The sequence below is a fragment of the Natrix helvetica genome (assembly GCF_964273705.1).
Source record: "Natrix helvetica genome assembly, chromosome: 1".
Taxonomy (NCBI): Eukaryota; Metazoa; Chordata; class Lepidosauria; order Squamata; family Natricidae; genus Natrix; species Natrix helvetica.
Genome location: NC_138548.1, coordinates 24,508,132 through 24,525,352, shown reverse-complemented (window position 1 = coordinate 24,525,352; position 17,221 = coordinate 24,508,132). Strand labels below are relative to the sequence as shown.

Sequence of the window (17,221 nt, the reverse complement as noted above, 5' to 3'; positions counted from 1 at the left end):
CATAAAATGGACAATATTCAAATAAAAGAAGGATCATATAATAATATAATATAATCTATTAAGGATCATATCTGATATAATTGATTGCCACAATTGATTGCTTTTGTTTATTTTGCATTAAATATCTGGAATTTTCTCCAATAATTTGAAGTTCTATTTGAATATAATTAATATAATTGTTAAAGACATGTATGTCTTTTCTATATTTATTTCAAAACGTATCAGTTACTGTTAACAATACCTCAAGACATTTTTCTCCAGGCTTAAGTACTTTTTTCATGATCTTCAGTCAGACCACATTAAATTAACCTGAAGTATATGTGTAACTTACTGTTCTTGTATCTTTGCATTCTAATGTTACAAACTGACTGTGTGGCATTATTGGCTTTTTTATTCCTTCACCAGCTTTTATTTTATATAGTCTATCCCATTTTTCATATTCCTCAGTTGTAAGACTCCAGCTGCCAGTTGGACTGGCTTGCTTCGTACCTGGAAAATATTTGGAGAGAAGAAAAGGAAGAAAGTTAGTGCATGTGTAGGTATGGCAAAAGTATGTGAACTTTTGCTTTCAGTACTTTGGACATCAATAATTGCAACTAAATGTTTCCAAAGATTAGTTTTGCAAATCAGCTTGGATTTGTCCATTCCGCCTTACAGAACAGCTTCAGTATAGGGTTGATGGTGGATTTTCTTGTGTGATTCATCTCCTTCCACTTCTTAATCTATTTTTGTAGAATTAAAATCAGGAGTTTGATTTGCAAAACATCATCTTTTCTCTGCTTTAGCCATCATTTAGTTATTTATGTGTTTTGAGTCATTGTCTTACTGCAGGTCCCATTTTCCCTGGAGCTTCAGTTCAGAGAGCCTGACAATTACTTTTGGAGTGTGTTGCTACAATTCAGAATTCATAGTTCCATCAATGATGGCAAACAATCCTGGTCCAGAGGCAGCAAAGCAGGCCCAGACCAAGATACTGCACTAACACGTGTAAGTTTCTTCGACAGGAATGCAGTGTTGTCCTTTTGCCAAACATAACACTTTTCATTAAGACAAAAGAATATATTTTGGTCTCATCTGTCTAGATAACATTCTCCCAATAACCATATGGCTTACCCAAGTGGTATTTCACAAAAACAGTGGATGGGCAGCAATGCTCCTATTAGAGAGTTATGGCTTTCTCCTTGCAACCCTGCCAACTTTTGCATCTCATTTGGAAACCAAAGACCCAGAGTATGGAAGAAGAATGGAGAGGCCAATCAAGCACAGTAATCCCACGGTCATTGAACCAGTTTTTGGTCCTTTTGGCAAAAGTTGCTCTCATCAGAAAAGAGGACTTTGGACCACTGTGCTTCATTAAGACCACGGTCAACGCAGCCGTCTCTACCAGGAGATTTTGGAGCACTTCATGCTTCCTTCCACAGACGAGCTTTATTGGGATGCTGACTTCATTTTCCAGCTGCCCACACTGCCAAAAGCACCAAAACCTGGTTCAATGACTGTGGGATTACTGTGCTTGATTGGCCAGCAAACTCGTCTGACCCGAACCCCATAGAGAATCTATGGGGCATTGCCAAGAGAAAGATAAGAGACATGAGACCCAACAATGCAGAAGAGCTGAAGGCCGCTATTGAAGCATCCTGGTCTTCTATAAAACCTCAGCAGTGCCACAGGCTGATAGCTTCCATGCCACGCCGCATTGAAGCAGTAATTGCTGCAAAAGGGGCCCAAACCAAGTACTGAGTACATATGCATGCTTATACTTTTCAAAGGTCCGATATTGTTCTATATACAATCCTTGTTTTATTGATTGCATGTAATATTCTAATGTTCTGAGATGGTGGATTTGGGGTTTTCATGAGCTGTACGCCATAATCATCACAATTATGATAAATCACGGCTTGAACTATCTTGCTTTGCATGTAATGAGTCTTATCTCATATATTAGTTTCACCTTTTAAGTTGCATTACTGAAATAAATGAACTTTTGCACGATATTCTAATTTTTCGAGTTTCGCCTGTATGCTCTATGTTTTCCAGTTTCTTCTCAATTCTCTCTGATGCTTCTAATAATTTTTGAATTTCAAACATTATCTTTTGCAGTATTAAAGTTTCTTTTTGATGTTGATATTTTGCCATTCTTTAAACACTGCCACTCTGGCTTTCAAAGCTTTTTATTAGATTAACTACAAATTCATTTATAATCTCTCACAATAAGACCTTGTTTCACTTTTCTCCAGCTGGCAATAAGGTTCAAAAGAATACCAGCATAGACACTCCGTGCTCTTATCACTCTCTGTACACAAGCTGCAAGGTCTTAAAGCGCAGTCGAAATGGTCAAAGAGAGAAGTGAAAGTACAATGTTTCCAAGGCTCAAACCTCCAGCCTCGAAGAGGCAGTGTTGCTTCTTTTCCCCCTAATGTTATAAGCCTCTTTATACTCCTTTTGTATCTTTTTTGTATTCCAGATTTAAAAGAAGTAAAATTCTTAAATGAGGCAAAATAGAAAAAAGAAAAAAACTCATATAGAAATGAAAAAGAGTTTCAATCCATAGGTTACAAAAATAAAAAAGTAGAAGAAAAACTAATCCGTTCACTTTAAAAAGCTTTGCGCAAATTCCATCCATAAAATAGCATTTAAAAAGAAAGAGAACACACTGTCCAGTGCATTCAAATGTAGCGTAATTTCGCCGCTTATTTCTTCTGTTCTCAAATTTAATTTAGCTTTAAGATTTTTTTGGGCAGTCGCTTTTAAAACAGTAAAATGTCCTCACCAGCTGTAAACACTTTCTCTTTCCGTTTCCTTCGGTTCCGGAGCTGTCCCAACTTCATCAGCTTGTGGCTGCACTTTTGTCGCCAGCTAAAAGAACTTATCTTGGATCAATCAGGGACTTTGCAGGTCCCTGAGATCAGCAAGACGTATTCTTCCCGATCACCATCTCTGCGGAACGATTTAGGTCCATACGGGCCGTCCAGCGGCAAAAATATCAACTGCGATCTCAGGACTTCGAGATTGCAGGTCGTGTCATTGGGACATCAGCTCCTCCTTTTTCTCAAGTATAATATTTTTGACTCATTTTTAATTGGGTCGTTTTAGAAATTTCAAGGAGAATAGGTCGTGTTTTAGGTTATGTTTATATAGAAATATCAAGAATCCAAAAGTGTTCCCAATTTTTTACCCTGTTTCCTGAAAATAAGACCTCCCAGATAATAAGCCCAATTGGGCTTTTGAGCACTAAAATAAGCCCTTCCCAAAAATATTGCACCACAGCAGCAGCCATGAGGTGACCATGCTTGCCGCCTCCTCAAAAATAATAAGACCTCCCCGAAAATAAGGTTATGTGCTTATTTCAGAAAGGGGGGGGGGTCCCAAAAGAAAATAAGACCCTGTCTTATTTTCAGGGAAACATGGTAGCATCATTATAGGCCATATTCAGATTATTACCTAGGTATACCAGGTATGTTCTATGATGGATCCTGTGAGGGAGAACTGTGAACTGTTACAATCATATTCTCTCTTTCTTCGTGCCTTGGTTGGTGATATAGCAATATCAATTGGTTGAGGTTTCTTCGTTTGCTAGGGAAGACTCTCTAGAAACAAGCTGAGTGACTTAAGCATCCAACCTAAATAAATTTTTCAAAGCACTTTCTGTTTTATGATTTGAAAAAAATATTGGCATTTTTCCTTCTCACAAGCTCTGAAAAAAATCACTATAAAAAAACCAACAGCTGCTTTTATCTTCCTAGCCAATTTAGCCATAAGCAGGTCTTTTAAATAATGGTGTTTTTGACCAGACAAACAAATCGATCAGGTTCAGTCTATAAACTTTTAGGTCTAATGAGCAGTGGAAGCATTACCATAGAGGGCTGTGCATACTTTGAAATAATTTAGAAATAGTACTTTGGGCCTTACATAAACACAGTATCTCTCTGCTGTTCATTAAAACAAGCATCTTTTTTTTTTAAGTTTGTGTTTGAGCCTGAAAAAAAAAATGTTGCTCCGTTATGAGTCTGATTTGAGCTACTGTGGCATTTTTTCAGGCTCACATGGAGTCCGAGAAAAGATGTGCTCACTCATCTTTTCCAAATTACATTTCAAAATAATTTTTGAAGGTTATATAGTTCTATTTTATCATACTCATCCACGTTCATGGAAAATCATATGCATATTATACACATGCATACATACACACACACACACACACATACACACACACACAGATAATTATTAGATTGCTGAAACGAGTGATGATTCACGCTCCAAGGACATGCAGTGATATTACTCTGATATCCTCTATTGCCATCACCCTCCCCGAGAAAGGGAAAGAGAAAGGGACAGAGGGAGGGAGAGGGAGACAGAATCTTTATAGTTCTGGCCTATTTCTAAAATAGATACTAAATCCTATATATGCAGAATCAATGCCCGCTGAACCACCCCAAATTTCTGAATTAATTAATGCAGAATAGAGCTGGAGGACTTCTAGTCCAATGCCCTGCTCAAGGAGAAGACCTTATACCATTCCAGAAAAGTGGCTGTCCAGGCTCTTCTTAAAAGCCTCCAGTGATGAAGCACCTACAACTTCTAAAGGAAAGCTGTTCCATTGGTTGATTGTGCTCGCTGTTAGGAAGTTTCTCCATAATTCCAGGTTGCTTCTCTTATTGATTAGTTCCCATCCATTGTTTCTTGTCCTGCCCTCTGTTGCTTGGGAAAATAAATTGACTCTCTCCTCTTTGTGTCAGCCCCTCAAATACTGGAATACTGCTATCACGTTCCCCCTTGTTCTTCTTTTCTCTAGGCTAGCCAGCCTTTGGAAAAGTATTTAAATTATTTAAATAAACAGCCATCACAGTATTTTTGGCAATGAATCTTGTTGACGATACAAAGAATGAAAGAACTCTTGTTGACCATAAATCTGCCAATCAGTTACACTGGGCAACCTTCCTGTATGTGAAAGACAGTTTTTTGTTTGTGTGGCAACTCGAACTCAGCAGCTATCCTCCCTTCTCACCTGCATTGGCAAAACTGAGAAAATTATTTCGCCCCAAAATGAGGCCTTTCTTCTTTGAGCAGGCTGTGGAGGTGTCTGGCTCCTTCTCTGGAGGTGTAATCAGCATACGGTGCATTTTGGGGTTCAGGCCGTCTGGAATCATACGTGGGCTGTGCTGGTACAAATGGAGGCCTTTATTTTTAGAAAGAGTTTTCAGAAGATTTTTCCTGTTGGATTGGCTTTGATTGTAAGTCTACAAAAGAGAGAAAAAAATGGCACTTTTTTGTAGTCAAACTTTTTATCTGTTCCTAGTTTACTCATTCACAAGTATGATTTACACTGGTTTACTATGATTCCTCTGGATATTAGCTCATTATCAACCACTTTGCTGTTTTTCTCATGCAAACAAATGCCAACACAATATTTGATAATATTTTTTAAAACCTGTCATGTCAGAACTTATTTGCAGAATTCAGATTATGTCCTCCCACTATTACCCCATGTCTGATAATGTTCAGGTGAATTTTAATATCTATTTATTGAATTTATATAGATAAAGGAAAGTGTTGGCATAGTAAATAGTCTTAATTAAACCCATGTTAACATTTTTACTAAATGGCCATCTAATACAATAGCCCTTTAAATGTTCTGTGATGTATGCAATTATAAAGGATTAAACCATGACCAGGAACTCCATAAAGCTTATTGACTGAAGAAACATAATGCAAAAAGAACATATCATTACTTTCTTTCATTAATGTAAGGTAGTCAGGATTTATTGGAGCAGAACAAAAGAACAGCAGCATAATTGTGACTCTACCAACATGTTTTTAAAGATCATGCTGTCCACAATTACTCTGACTCCAATTCATAGTTTTAGAAATCTGATAATGATGTTCTAATTTTATGTACCGCTCTTTATTCTTGCCTAAAGAAAAAAAAAGGTCAAATCACCTCTCCCTACATTTACTCAACTAATATTATTAAAATAAATAACCTTCCTCCTGTTAATCTATTTATTTTTATCCCACCTTTATTATTTTTATACATAACTCAAGATGGTGAACATACCCAATATTCTTTTCTCTTTCTCTTTTCCCCATAACAACAACCCTGTGAGTTGGGTTGTGAGTGACTGGCCCAAAGTCAACCAGTCAGATTTATGCCTAAGGCAGGACTAGAACTCACGGTCTCCTGGTTTCTAGTTTCGTGCCTTAACCGCTAGATCAGTGATGGCGAACCTTTTAGATACCGAGTGCCCAAACTGCGCATGCCCAAACTGTAAGGTGCGCAAACATGCACATGCACAAGCATGCACACATGTGCAACAGAGACCCAAAGACCAGCTGGCTGGCGGGAGGTGGGGCATTCCAACACCGGCAACTCAGCAAGAGGTAAGATCTTTTTTTTTGTGTGAGCTTGTTTCATCATTTGCAGAGAAACAGAAGCTTACGAAAGAAACGCCACAGAGATCTTACCTGGGGCGACGGCACACGTGCCAGCAGAGAGGGTCGTGTGTGCCACCTCTGGTACGCATGCCATAGGTTCGCCATCATGGCACTAGACCAATGGAAATAGATTTTCTGGATATAATACTATGTGCCTCTAGCAACAACACCTTTCCCAAATCCTTCAAACATACTACTGCTAACATCAGAACCATCACTGTCAGCCATGGTGGCACAGTGGTTAGAGTGCAGTACTGCAGGTTACTTCTGACAACTGCCGGCTGCCTGCAATTTGACAGTTCAAATCTCACTAGGCACAAGGTTGACTCCGCCTTCCATCCTTCCAAGGTCGGCAAAATGAGAACCCAGCTTGTTGGAGGCAATAGGCTGACTCTGTAAACCATTTACAGAGGGCTGTAAAGCACTGTAAAGCAGTATACAAGTCTAAGTGCTATCACCACTAGGGCAGTGCCAGGATCTGCTAGCGCAGCTACTACTTTCTTCCAACTTCATTTGGTGGCAAGACCTAGGATTTGAATGGAGTTCTTGGAAAAAAGTAAAACACCAACATCCCTATGCCTAAAATTTGTTAGACAGTGAGCAAAACTTGGGTTTGGAGTCTCATCTTACTCGCTCTTCCCTTCCTTCAGAAAGAATGACAACAATACGCCCTTGCCGTTTGCGTCCAGTTCGGCCCATTCGCTGCACAAGACGAATTGGACTTTTTTGAGCATCAAAACAAATGATGAGGTCGACTTCTCCAATATCCAAGCCTTCTTCTCCTACACATGTGGAGACCAATGTGTTGTAGCCGCCCTCCCGGAAATGCTTCACTACCTAAAGGAAAATTTAAACATGTTTTAGCTTGATTCTGGTAGTTCTTAAGAAAACAAATCCATGTAGCAAGGAAATATTATGAGATCAGTAGATAGTAAAGAATTTGAAATATGCATGAGATACAGAGAACTGAGGATTATGTACCTCTCAAAGTAGAGAAAGGTATTGAAAATGGCATTAAGGTACCGTATTTTTTGGAGTATAAGATGCACCTTTCCACCCCTAAATGAGCGTGGAAATGTTGGTGCGTCTTATACACCGAATACAACCATTTTTGGCCTCCCGAAACCCCGCCCCGGCATCCCATTTTTGTGAAAAATGGGCAAAAAATGGGCTGTTTTTCACCAAAATGGGGGTGTTTTTGCCTTCCCTCATCCCCCCAGAAGCACTCTGCAGGCTTCAGCAGGGCTAGGGGAAGGGAAAACTGCCCCCGTTTTGGTGAAAAATGGGGGATTTTTTGCCTTACCCCAGCGCTGCTGAAGCCTACAGAATGCTCCTGGGGGCTGGAGAAGACAATAACTTTTTTTTCTTACTTACCTCTTTGAAATCTTGGTGCGTCTTATACACCGGTGCATGTTATAGTCCGAAAAATACAGTACATGGAACAATTGAGGGTGTTTTTTTAGATAATAACCCTATGTAAACAGACTAGGTCAGTTTAAATTGTTCCAACTTTTCAGTAAATTTAGGAGCCTTATCAATTACTATACTGCTCTATTACAAAATATTTTGGTATCTTCACAATACATTAGTAATTGATAATAATCACAATCACAAAGATCCAAAGGAAGGAAGATGTACACATTTACTTCTCTCATTCAATCTATGCAGCTTTCTTAATCGTCAAAAATAATTATAATGTTGGTATGTCATGTGAACTCTCTAACCCATTTGGAGACAGGATTGATGGGCTAATTTTATCCCAAGAAGTCCCAAAATAAACTTAATTAACCCACAGTGAGAATCGCAGAAATCAGGCAGAAAATGTTGAGAACGGATAGGCTCTCTGATTCTCTAAGCTAAGGGGTCAAAGATGACTGGAGCACTATATATTTTTAAACCCATGTTCCGTTTGGAGAGGGCTGCTGGAAAGACATGACAGTCATCTGGTTTCTTATGTGATGATGGAAGAACTTCAAAGGCCATTCCCTGGTTTTCTGCATCCCTGGCCCTTGGGAGCAAGACAAATTCTCAAGGAGCAGCTTATATATGAAGCAAAGCTATGAAATTCTGCTTCTCATTTCATCTTTATTTCTATAGGAAGAATAACTACTTTTTGTATTTAAAAAACTGAGAGGGAACGAATTATTATTTGAAAAAGACAACAATATTACACATCTGAAAAACACTTGAGAGTTCCACAGCCAAATAATAATCACATTCTTATAACTATGAGCGGGGCAGTTATACGTTTCTGAGTTTTGTTCATTTCAGGTGAATTTAACTTATATCATGTGATTACAGCAGTGAAATTAAATTTTACGCAATACAGTGTTATTTAAGAATCATTCTATAGGTATTTCTATATTACAAATCCATTTTCTTGGCATCAGAAATCTGTTTGGGATGATAATTTACAAATATACTAAGGATAACGTTTGTTATACCATGTGGGACAATTTGTATCCCTGCCTCCACCCATTTCATTACCTCGAGCTGTTCCTTCTGCGTAAAACCCTTCGTGTTTTTGCCTGCAGAATGGCCTACAAAAGTCATGACTCTCACAATGGGGTAATGATAGTTAAGCATCTCTGCAATTTCCTGAACACTGTCACGGAAGGAGGAGAAGATCATCACTCTGGTATCTGTAGGTGTGACTTCAGATGTAGTTTGATCTATGTAATAGAGAAAGCAAACCAATAAACTATACCTTGATGAATGCATAGAGAAATTTGATATAAATTGCAGGATCTCCAGTGAATCAAATTCACTGACCAGCATCCTAATCAAGACTAAGCATCAGGCTGGTAAAATGGAACTAGTAAAAGTTTTAAAAAGTATAAAAACAAATAACATTTATTTTTAAACAATAAATTGTGTCGGACTGAAAGCTGCATATACTGGTACACCAAATATTAGCCAGAGTGTTTTAAATAAGGACAGTATAAAATGAATGGCAAAATATTAAAGAGCAAATAATTCATAATCTTAAATTTCAAAGTAGAAAACATCAGGGTATAGAATATAAACCCAACAAGGAATTTCCTGCATAAAATTGAATTAGTTTTTTGAACATGTAGCTTTTTTTTTTTAGCTTTTTCACTAGCAGCTGAGTTACATCCCATACGTACCTTGACGTTTTCTCCAGGATCTGAAATGTTGTAGAACAACATCTTCTAATTTCTTTAATTTGGGATGGCTATAAATGAAAGTCTTCGACTTTTCGGTTCCTGCAAACCCAAAATTTTTAATTTTAGATATAAAAATCCAGACAGCTTTAACTTTTTTTTAAAAAAAATCTTTTCTGTGAAAAGTTATTCTTCAAAATATAAAATAATTGTCTCCTTAATCCTATCAAGGGAAAATCATGTAAAATTACCAGTTGGCTGAGAGATTGTCTTTTTCTAAGAGTCTCTACCCATCCAATTCAATACAGCAGATTGGGCATGCTGCAAATCCCCTCAGTCAAAGAGTGCCAAATGGTGGGAATTACAAGATGGGACTGCTCTGCTGAAGTCCCTGTGATGGAATATGTTAAGGCCCTGCTTCTTGGTTTTACTGTTAGCTGGTTAACTATCTTCGCAGCTGTATGTATTTTCTGAATGTTTTTACTATTTTATTGTTCTTAATTGTTTTATCATTTTATAACTGTTGTATGTATTTTCTAGATGTTTGGACTATGTTATTGTTTTAAATTCTGTAGAGATTCTCAGTCATCCAGGTCATGGTTGTCCCAAAGGTGCTTTTTCAGTAGGCAACCGAACTTTGTTTTTTCCCTGAAGACATTTTGCTTCTCACCCAAGAAGCTTCTTCAGCTCTGACTGGATAGTGGAGAAAGGAAGGATTTGTATTCCTTGCAGACAGCTGGTCATTTGCATCCTTTTAGAGCAGTGGGTCTCAACCTTCCTAATGCCGCGACCCTTTAATACAGTTCCTCATGTTGAGGTGACCCCAACCATAAGATTATTGTATGTTTTCTGTATTTTTTCGAAAATATGTGTTTTCCAACGGTCTTAGGTGACCCCTGTGAAAGGGTCGTCCGACCCCCAAAGGGGTCCCGACCCACAGGTTGAGAACCACTGTTTTAGAGGGTCATTGAAGCACTTGGAGGTTTATCTATGTCCTTGGGTAGTGCTCCTGGTTCCTGTAGTCTGCAGTTTTTTCTGCTGGAAATCCATTCCTACCCCCACAACATTCATCCCAAATTGTATAGCTGAAAGTCTGTAGAGATTCTCAGTCAATCCAGGTCATGGTTGTCCCAAAGGTGCTTTTTCAGGAGGCAACTGGGCTTCCTTGCTTTTTCCTAGAAGGCGTTTCACCTTCTCATCCAAGAAGCTTCTTCAGCTCTGACAGGATAATGAGGAATGGAATCAGTTGCCTCCTGAAAAAGCACATTTGGGACATTGTTTTAAATTGTTTAAAGCTATAAAACTATAAACTATAAACGTCTATGGACATTCTCAAACATCCAGATCATGGTTGTCCCTAAGGTGCTTTTCAAAAGGCAAATGGACTTTCCTTTTTTTTCTTGAAAACGTTCCGCTTCTCATCTAAGAAACTTCTCCAGTTCTGCTGATTTGTAGAATTCAGATGTAGAATGTACAACTAAATTGTAAAATACAGTTAGAATTGTAACCTGCCCACAGTCACTTGGATGAGTTGGGCTGCTATAGAAATGTAATGAATAAAGGGAAGAAAAGAAATAGATATATTGTACAATTAAGTATTTATAATTTATTCAAATGTAAATTCGAGATAGAGAACTTCAGTTTGGCACAGAGGTTAAAGTATTAGGCTGCAGACTGGAAGGTTGTGAGTTCTAACCCTGTCTTAGGCATAAAGCCAGCTAGAAAACTCTGAGACAGTCACATTCTCTCAGCCCTAGGAAAAAAAGCAATGATCAAAAACTTCCAAAAATGTTGACAAGAAGACTGGTGGGGGAAGAGGAGAAATTTGTTAAAATAAATAAGAGTGATGTCAAATTTAAAACAAAACAGAGATACCTTTTAATATCTGGGGGGAAAAATTAGTATACCCTTAAGCCACAATATTCATATTATATAAAGACAGCCTTCACCAGGAATATCCATGTGTATTTTAAACATATCCTTCAATCCTTAGTAGAATCACTTGCCATGCTGAACAAACAGCACTGCTGTATTTTGAGTAGATAAATTGCCAACCTAGTTCATTGATGTTGCCATTTGATGAAGTTGAATCCAAAAACATGTTTTCAAGCTGGCTGTATAGCATCATGAATTCCACATTACGCCCAAGTTCATTTTTGGCTCGAGTCATTCCTTAGAAAGAAAAGTAGTTGAATGTAAAAACATTAAATTTTAGATCTCTGACACATAAACTGCACATCAAGCTAGACAATTTTGTAGTCTGCAGTGAAAATTAATACTAAAAAACCCAAAAAAAACCCACAGATAAGTGTCCTGGTTAATGACTGCAGTAAGTCTTGTCTCTCAGACACAGATGAAGAATAATGCACTATTACAACAACATAATTCAGTTAGAAAGGACATTAAAGATATTTTAAGTCAAACTGCCGTTGATGTAGCTACTCCACTACTATAGTTTCCCTAACAGGTTTCCATCCTCTTTTTGCTTGAATTCCTGTAATGAAGGATAGCCTCAACCCATCTCTCTACTGGCAATTATTCTCCCATGACCGTGATGGGGAACCTATACCACCCGTGCATGTGCACGACCTGCCCCCACCCCCGCGTTCCCCCCGCTTTTGGCACGCCATGGCAAAAAGGTTAGCCATCACTGTCCTATGAAGTAACCAGCATTATGATGAAGTTTTAATTCAAATATTTGAAAATGACTGTCAAAAAAAAAAAATCCCAAAGGTGCTTTTTCAAGAGGCAACTGGACTTTCTGGTTTTTCTTTAAAGACGTTTTGCTTCTCATCCAAGAAGCTTCTTCAGCTCTGAGAATCTCCATAGACAGACAGACCGGCACACACACACGCAAATACATTTTTAGATAATAGAATAAAATATATTCTATACAGAAAAAAATATGCAGAAAAACATCTATCTTGGATGGACTTAGGTGAACCAAGTTTGTGTTGGATTGACGCATTCCTCATATTCATGATGTGTGTCTATCCTTGTCTCTTTATTTAATGCAGTCCCATTTTCATTATAGCTAGGTGGCAATTCTATCTACTATAAAAAATAAAAAATCTCTGGAATGAACAATTATAGAAAAGTCGAGATATGAGATCCAGACAAAAGACTTAAAATATAGACCTTTTTATGCTAATTCTATCTTATTCAGCCTTACATTAAAAAATACTTGGGAAAGCGTAAATATTAATTTTATTTACTGAATTTCAATTTCCCCAAGACCATTGGTCTTAGATCAGCTGGCGGTTATGGTTCAAGTCAACTAAAAAGCAGTACTTTCTATTTTGTCTCAGCTTTTTATACCCAAAGACAGTCAATGGTGCTTCTGCCAGAATGGATGAATTATGTGTTTTTCCCCTCTGCTAAGAAACAATTGAAAAAACTGAAATTATTGTCAATATATGGATCTTCTACATTACTACATGCCAATTTTTTCTCTTAAAAACATTTTGATTTTTGTAGTATTACACTATTTTCCAAACTAAACAGACTTCATTCTGCCATTTTTAATAATGATAAACATATAAACGGGAGAACTTTCTGACATCTTTAGAAGCATTACAATATATAAATATATTTCAAGTTAATTTATGAATTAGGAAATGTGAAAACAATGCTTTATTCCCATAGCTTCCACATGTCTAAATACATTTTATTTCCAGTCAGTTCAATTTATTGCAGTCGTAGAACGGGAGTATAACCAGAGATTTCTAATATTTCTTTAGAATACTTTAATAGACATGAATAATACATCTAAATCCCCATGATTAAGTTGAAATGGGAGTAAAAACAGATTCCTTACCTTTTGATCCATCCACAATTCCACGTAAGAAGGCATGTAATGATCTCATTCCCATTTGCAGTAACAGTTCGTAACCATGATATAAACTAATACAAAGAGCAAAATCTCCTTCTATTGCACCTTGCTGCATTCGCTGGGGAAAAAGATATTTCTGATTTCAGCAACAGAATTATAGTTATACAGATTTATTTGTAATAGCAATTTTACTGTGATTCTACCTACAGTTTAAGTAAATAATAAAGTAAAACAGACTTCCACCTGAGTAACTATCTAAGCACTTTTCATTCCATTTCCAGCTTGCTGGAAAAAAAATAATCAGATCCTTTGAAAGCTAAAGCCTGGATTAGATTTCTCTGTCACTGCACATCAGGGAACATATTTTTCTGTCGTTCGGAGACGGTTGTATAACTGTTGCATTTATATGTCTGCAAATGTTCGTTCTGACCAGGGGGCTTAAAACGCTACATAAATGGGATAGAAAACTGTAGTGAGAAAAATTCCATTTTTGAGACAAATAGTGCAAGAATCTGAATGTATTCCAATAAATGGATAAAGCCTTTATCTAAAAATGTATAAACATTCCACTAGGCGGGCTTTTAAAAGAATAGAAGACAGCGCTACATTGCCTTTTTCTTAAAGGCAGCATGGGCACCTCTTTTTCTTGAGACATTGCAGAGCCAGATAAGGAATTCTATAACCCAGTGGAGATCCAGAAAAAAAGTATATTAAAACAGTGTTGCCCAAATTTTCTGGCCCGCGAACCAGCGGAGGCAGCAGTGGGGGGATGGTTTCACAAATCCAGCTTTGCATGTGTGCACATTCCCCTGCCACTTCCACGGCACAGTTCCAAACACACCATGGCCCGGGGTTGGGGACCCCTGCATTAAAGGACATCGGAGGTGGAAATGCAATTAGAACTTGGGTTTTAATTTTATGGGAAATGATTTGCTGTTATTTTGTGCTAACTCTGTGCATGCACATCGGTGCTCCTGGCTAAAGGAATAAAACCTGGACATCGTTTCAGGCATTGTTTTCTCCTTTTCAACTCCATTTTAGTACTTCGATTTTAGTATTCATGATAAATAACTTGGATTCTTACTGAAGCAGCCGTTTTAATTCTGAAAGGATTTTAATCTAAACTAATCTAATCTAATTTCTCCCTGCTTGACTAGGTACCAAAAGGGAGAAAAGCAGGGAAAAAACCCCATCACTTTATCTATTCTTCAATGCCACTGTGAAAAAGTGCCAGGTGCGTCTGCTTTCCTGAAAAGGCTCTGCAAACAGTAAAAAAGGCTGTAGTAACAATTTTGAGAAAAGGTTGAGACCTCTCCCCCTCCCCATGGGAAACAGAGGGACCAGTCCATCACATTCCAGTTGTGCATTTAAATATGACCAATTACAAATCTGATTATATAGAAGAAAAAGAAACAAATGATATGCTTCTTGAGAACATGTACCTCAAAACGTGAAGCAGGATTTTTCCTAAATTGATCTCGTGCTAGAATTATCTGATACTTTGTAAGAGAAGGTATTTCATGTCGTGGTAACACCTGGAGTCTAGTTAGCCGATTAGTACAAATTTCCAAGACCTGAACATAAAACAGAAGACACAATTTTTGGAATGTCACAAGTGGTTCTACATAGCACAGAGAAACAATTCTTAGTATGAGCTATCTCGCAGCAGGTTGAACCAAGTAGAGCTCAAGGCTTTGAAACAAGAAGTGATTTAATCTCTTACATTTTAGTTGTTGAGAAATCAAAAAAACAAGGCAGCTTTCTGCATTTCTACATGACTTCACAAGGTCATTCAGCAACTTCTCAGAACAAAGGAACAATATTTTTTGATGTGTTAATGGTGGGGCAGTGACATGAGAGCAAGAGAGTGATACTTTTGAGGCAGTGTTAAGCCCCTGGAAGACAAACTATTAGCATTCTCAATTTGTCACCATTTATTGCCTGAAATTACACTTACAAAATTCAGGCATTTTGTCACTGAATTCTGATGGCACAATTGGGGAGAGTGGGTATGTTAAAGACTGAATTCAACCTACAATTATGCATCCTGAAATCCATGAGTCCTTCTGCTTTAAAAAAAATATCAAGGTTTCATTTGAAGCAGCTATTGCTTCTTTAAAATCTACACACTGCACATAAAAACATCTACCCACTCCATTCTAGCAAATAGGATAAATTCATGAATTTAGATACCTTAGGACTTCTAAACAATAATTGGATTCAATCTCTTTTTTGGGAGAAGGAGTAGTATTAGTTAAGGTCTTAGGTAATAGTTCTGCTTCTGTGTGCTCCCAGTCATGGAAATGAAAGAACCACATATGGAATTGAAAAGAAAATTATAAGGTATCAGAATGGTGTATACTGTCTACCTTCCCTTTAAGGCTGCTGTCAGAGCAGAGAAGATGCAAATGTTATACAGATAATCCTCAATTTATGACCACAGTTGAGACAGAAATTTCCATTGCTAAGCAATGTGCTTGTAAAGCGAGATCTCACATGACCACATCGCTTAATGATCCCCATCCTGGTACTCCTGGTTACAGTCATAACTCCAGATGTGTAGTACATTAAGCGGAGGAAGGAGTGCCAGAGAGAGATGGGAGGCCTGGCAGAGTCTGCATGAGAGATTAGGGACAGTGTAGCAAAACATAGAGATATTAGGGAAAGAATATTGCTGCAGGTCAGGGGATTCTTGGGGCACTGTGGATCTAAGGCTGCAAGAAACCCTGGTGCTGAAGCATAACACTACGGCCAGCCTTGGAAAGGACTCGGCCAATCCTCAGCTCAGTACAGCCTAGCCCAGCCACATTGTGACACCCAGCTGACCTTTGCCATTTTCCTGCCCCCTGACAAATTATGTCTAACCTGACCATGATGGAATAAAACATAGGACCTCCCACCCCACCCCAAAAAATCCCCAACCCAATAATCAAGGCTCACTGCAGAAATCATTTATCCAGGACACAGTCTTGAGCTTCAAAATTTACTGATAGTAGTCACTAAACCCTGAAGCTCAATACTTCCCATCACATGGCCACTATAAAAATCTACACCATTATTTTGACATAAACCTACAAAACCATAAATAAAAAGGAGCCAATTATTTGAAAAGATGCCTCCAACATTATTTAAGCCATAGGCTAAGACTGGTAGAAAAGTCCTGTTGTGACCCCAAAGGTGGTCATGACTCATTGTATGCTGATCTGGAGTAAGACTTTCTCCTTGGCAGAGTCCCAGTTATACAATTCTCTACTGAGAATACAACTTGTTCCCTATCTCATTTTAATCTTTATTGGACCAGCTTGTTTTTCCAGACACTTGCATGTTAACAACTATCCTAGGACAACACTTTTGATTTAATTCTTTACAACCGTTCTACTCCTTGTACAACTGTTTCATTTTATAGGAGTTCACTTTTTATTTCCTCTCCTCAAACTTTTTTCACGGAAGGATGTTTTTAATATTTTATGTACCATTCTGGGCTCCTTTAGGACAAATAGTGGTATAAAAAGAAAGCAATTAGCCTTGTAATAATCAAACGGTAATTAAATGCATTAACCAAAACCAGGACTATAACTACAGAAGACAGTAAATCTGGCCTCTAATATAACGCATCGTTACCTTCTAAAATCAATTATTATTTTTTGAGGCTAATGCTAAAGATTTGCTCATTACAAACATGTATAAAGCAATCATAATTACAGCTCATTGTAATGCGATCTTCACGGGACCAACTAGAAAACGAAACTACAAGATCTCCAAATATCCCTTCTAAGTTCAACATCTAGTTAATTACAAAACTGTCCAAAGCCAGTCTCTGAATTCTTCCAAG

General features: G+C 37.8%; 1 protein-coding gene across 2 annotated transcripts in view; it reads right to left on the bottom strand.

Annotated features, from left to right (window-relative positions):
• FANCM (FA complementation group M) overlaps positions 1–17,221 on the bottom strand; it is a 49,232-nt gene that overhangs the window by 24,417 nt on the left and 7,594 nt on the right. For both annotated transcript variants that reach the window (XM_081935842.1, XM_081935843.1), the window contains exons 5-12: positions 14,832–14,963; positions 13,375–13,507; positions 11,613–11,729; positions 9,561–9,659; positions 8,920–9,104; positions 7,063–7,269; positions 5,006–5,237; positions 332–489 (exon numbers count right to left, since the gene is read on the bottom strand). In XM_081935842.1, coding sequence (XP_081791968.1) covers positions 332–489; positions 5,006–5,237; positions 7,063–7,269; positions 8,920–9,104; positions 9,561–9,659; positions 11,613–11,729; positions 13,375–13,507; positions 14,832–14,963 — 1,263 coding nt within the window. The remainder of the gene's footprint in view (positions 1–331; positions 490–5,005; positions 5,238–7,062; positions 7,270–8,919; positions 9,105–9,560; positions 9,660–11,612; positions 11,730–13,374; positions 13,508–14,831; positions 14,964–17,221) is intronic.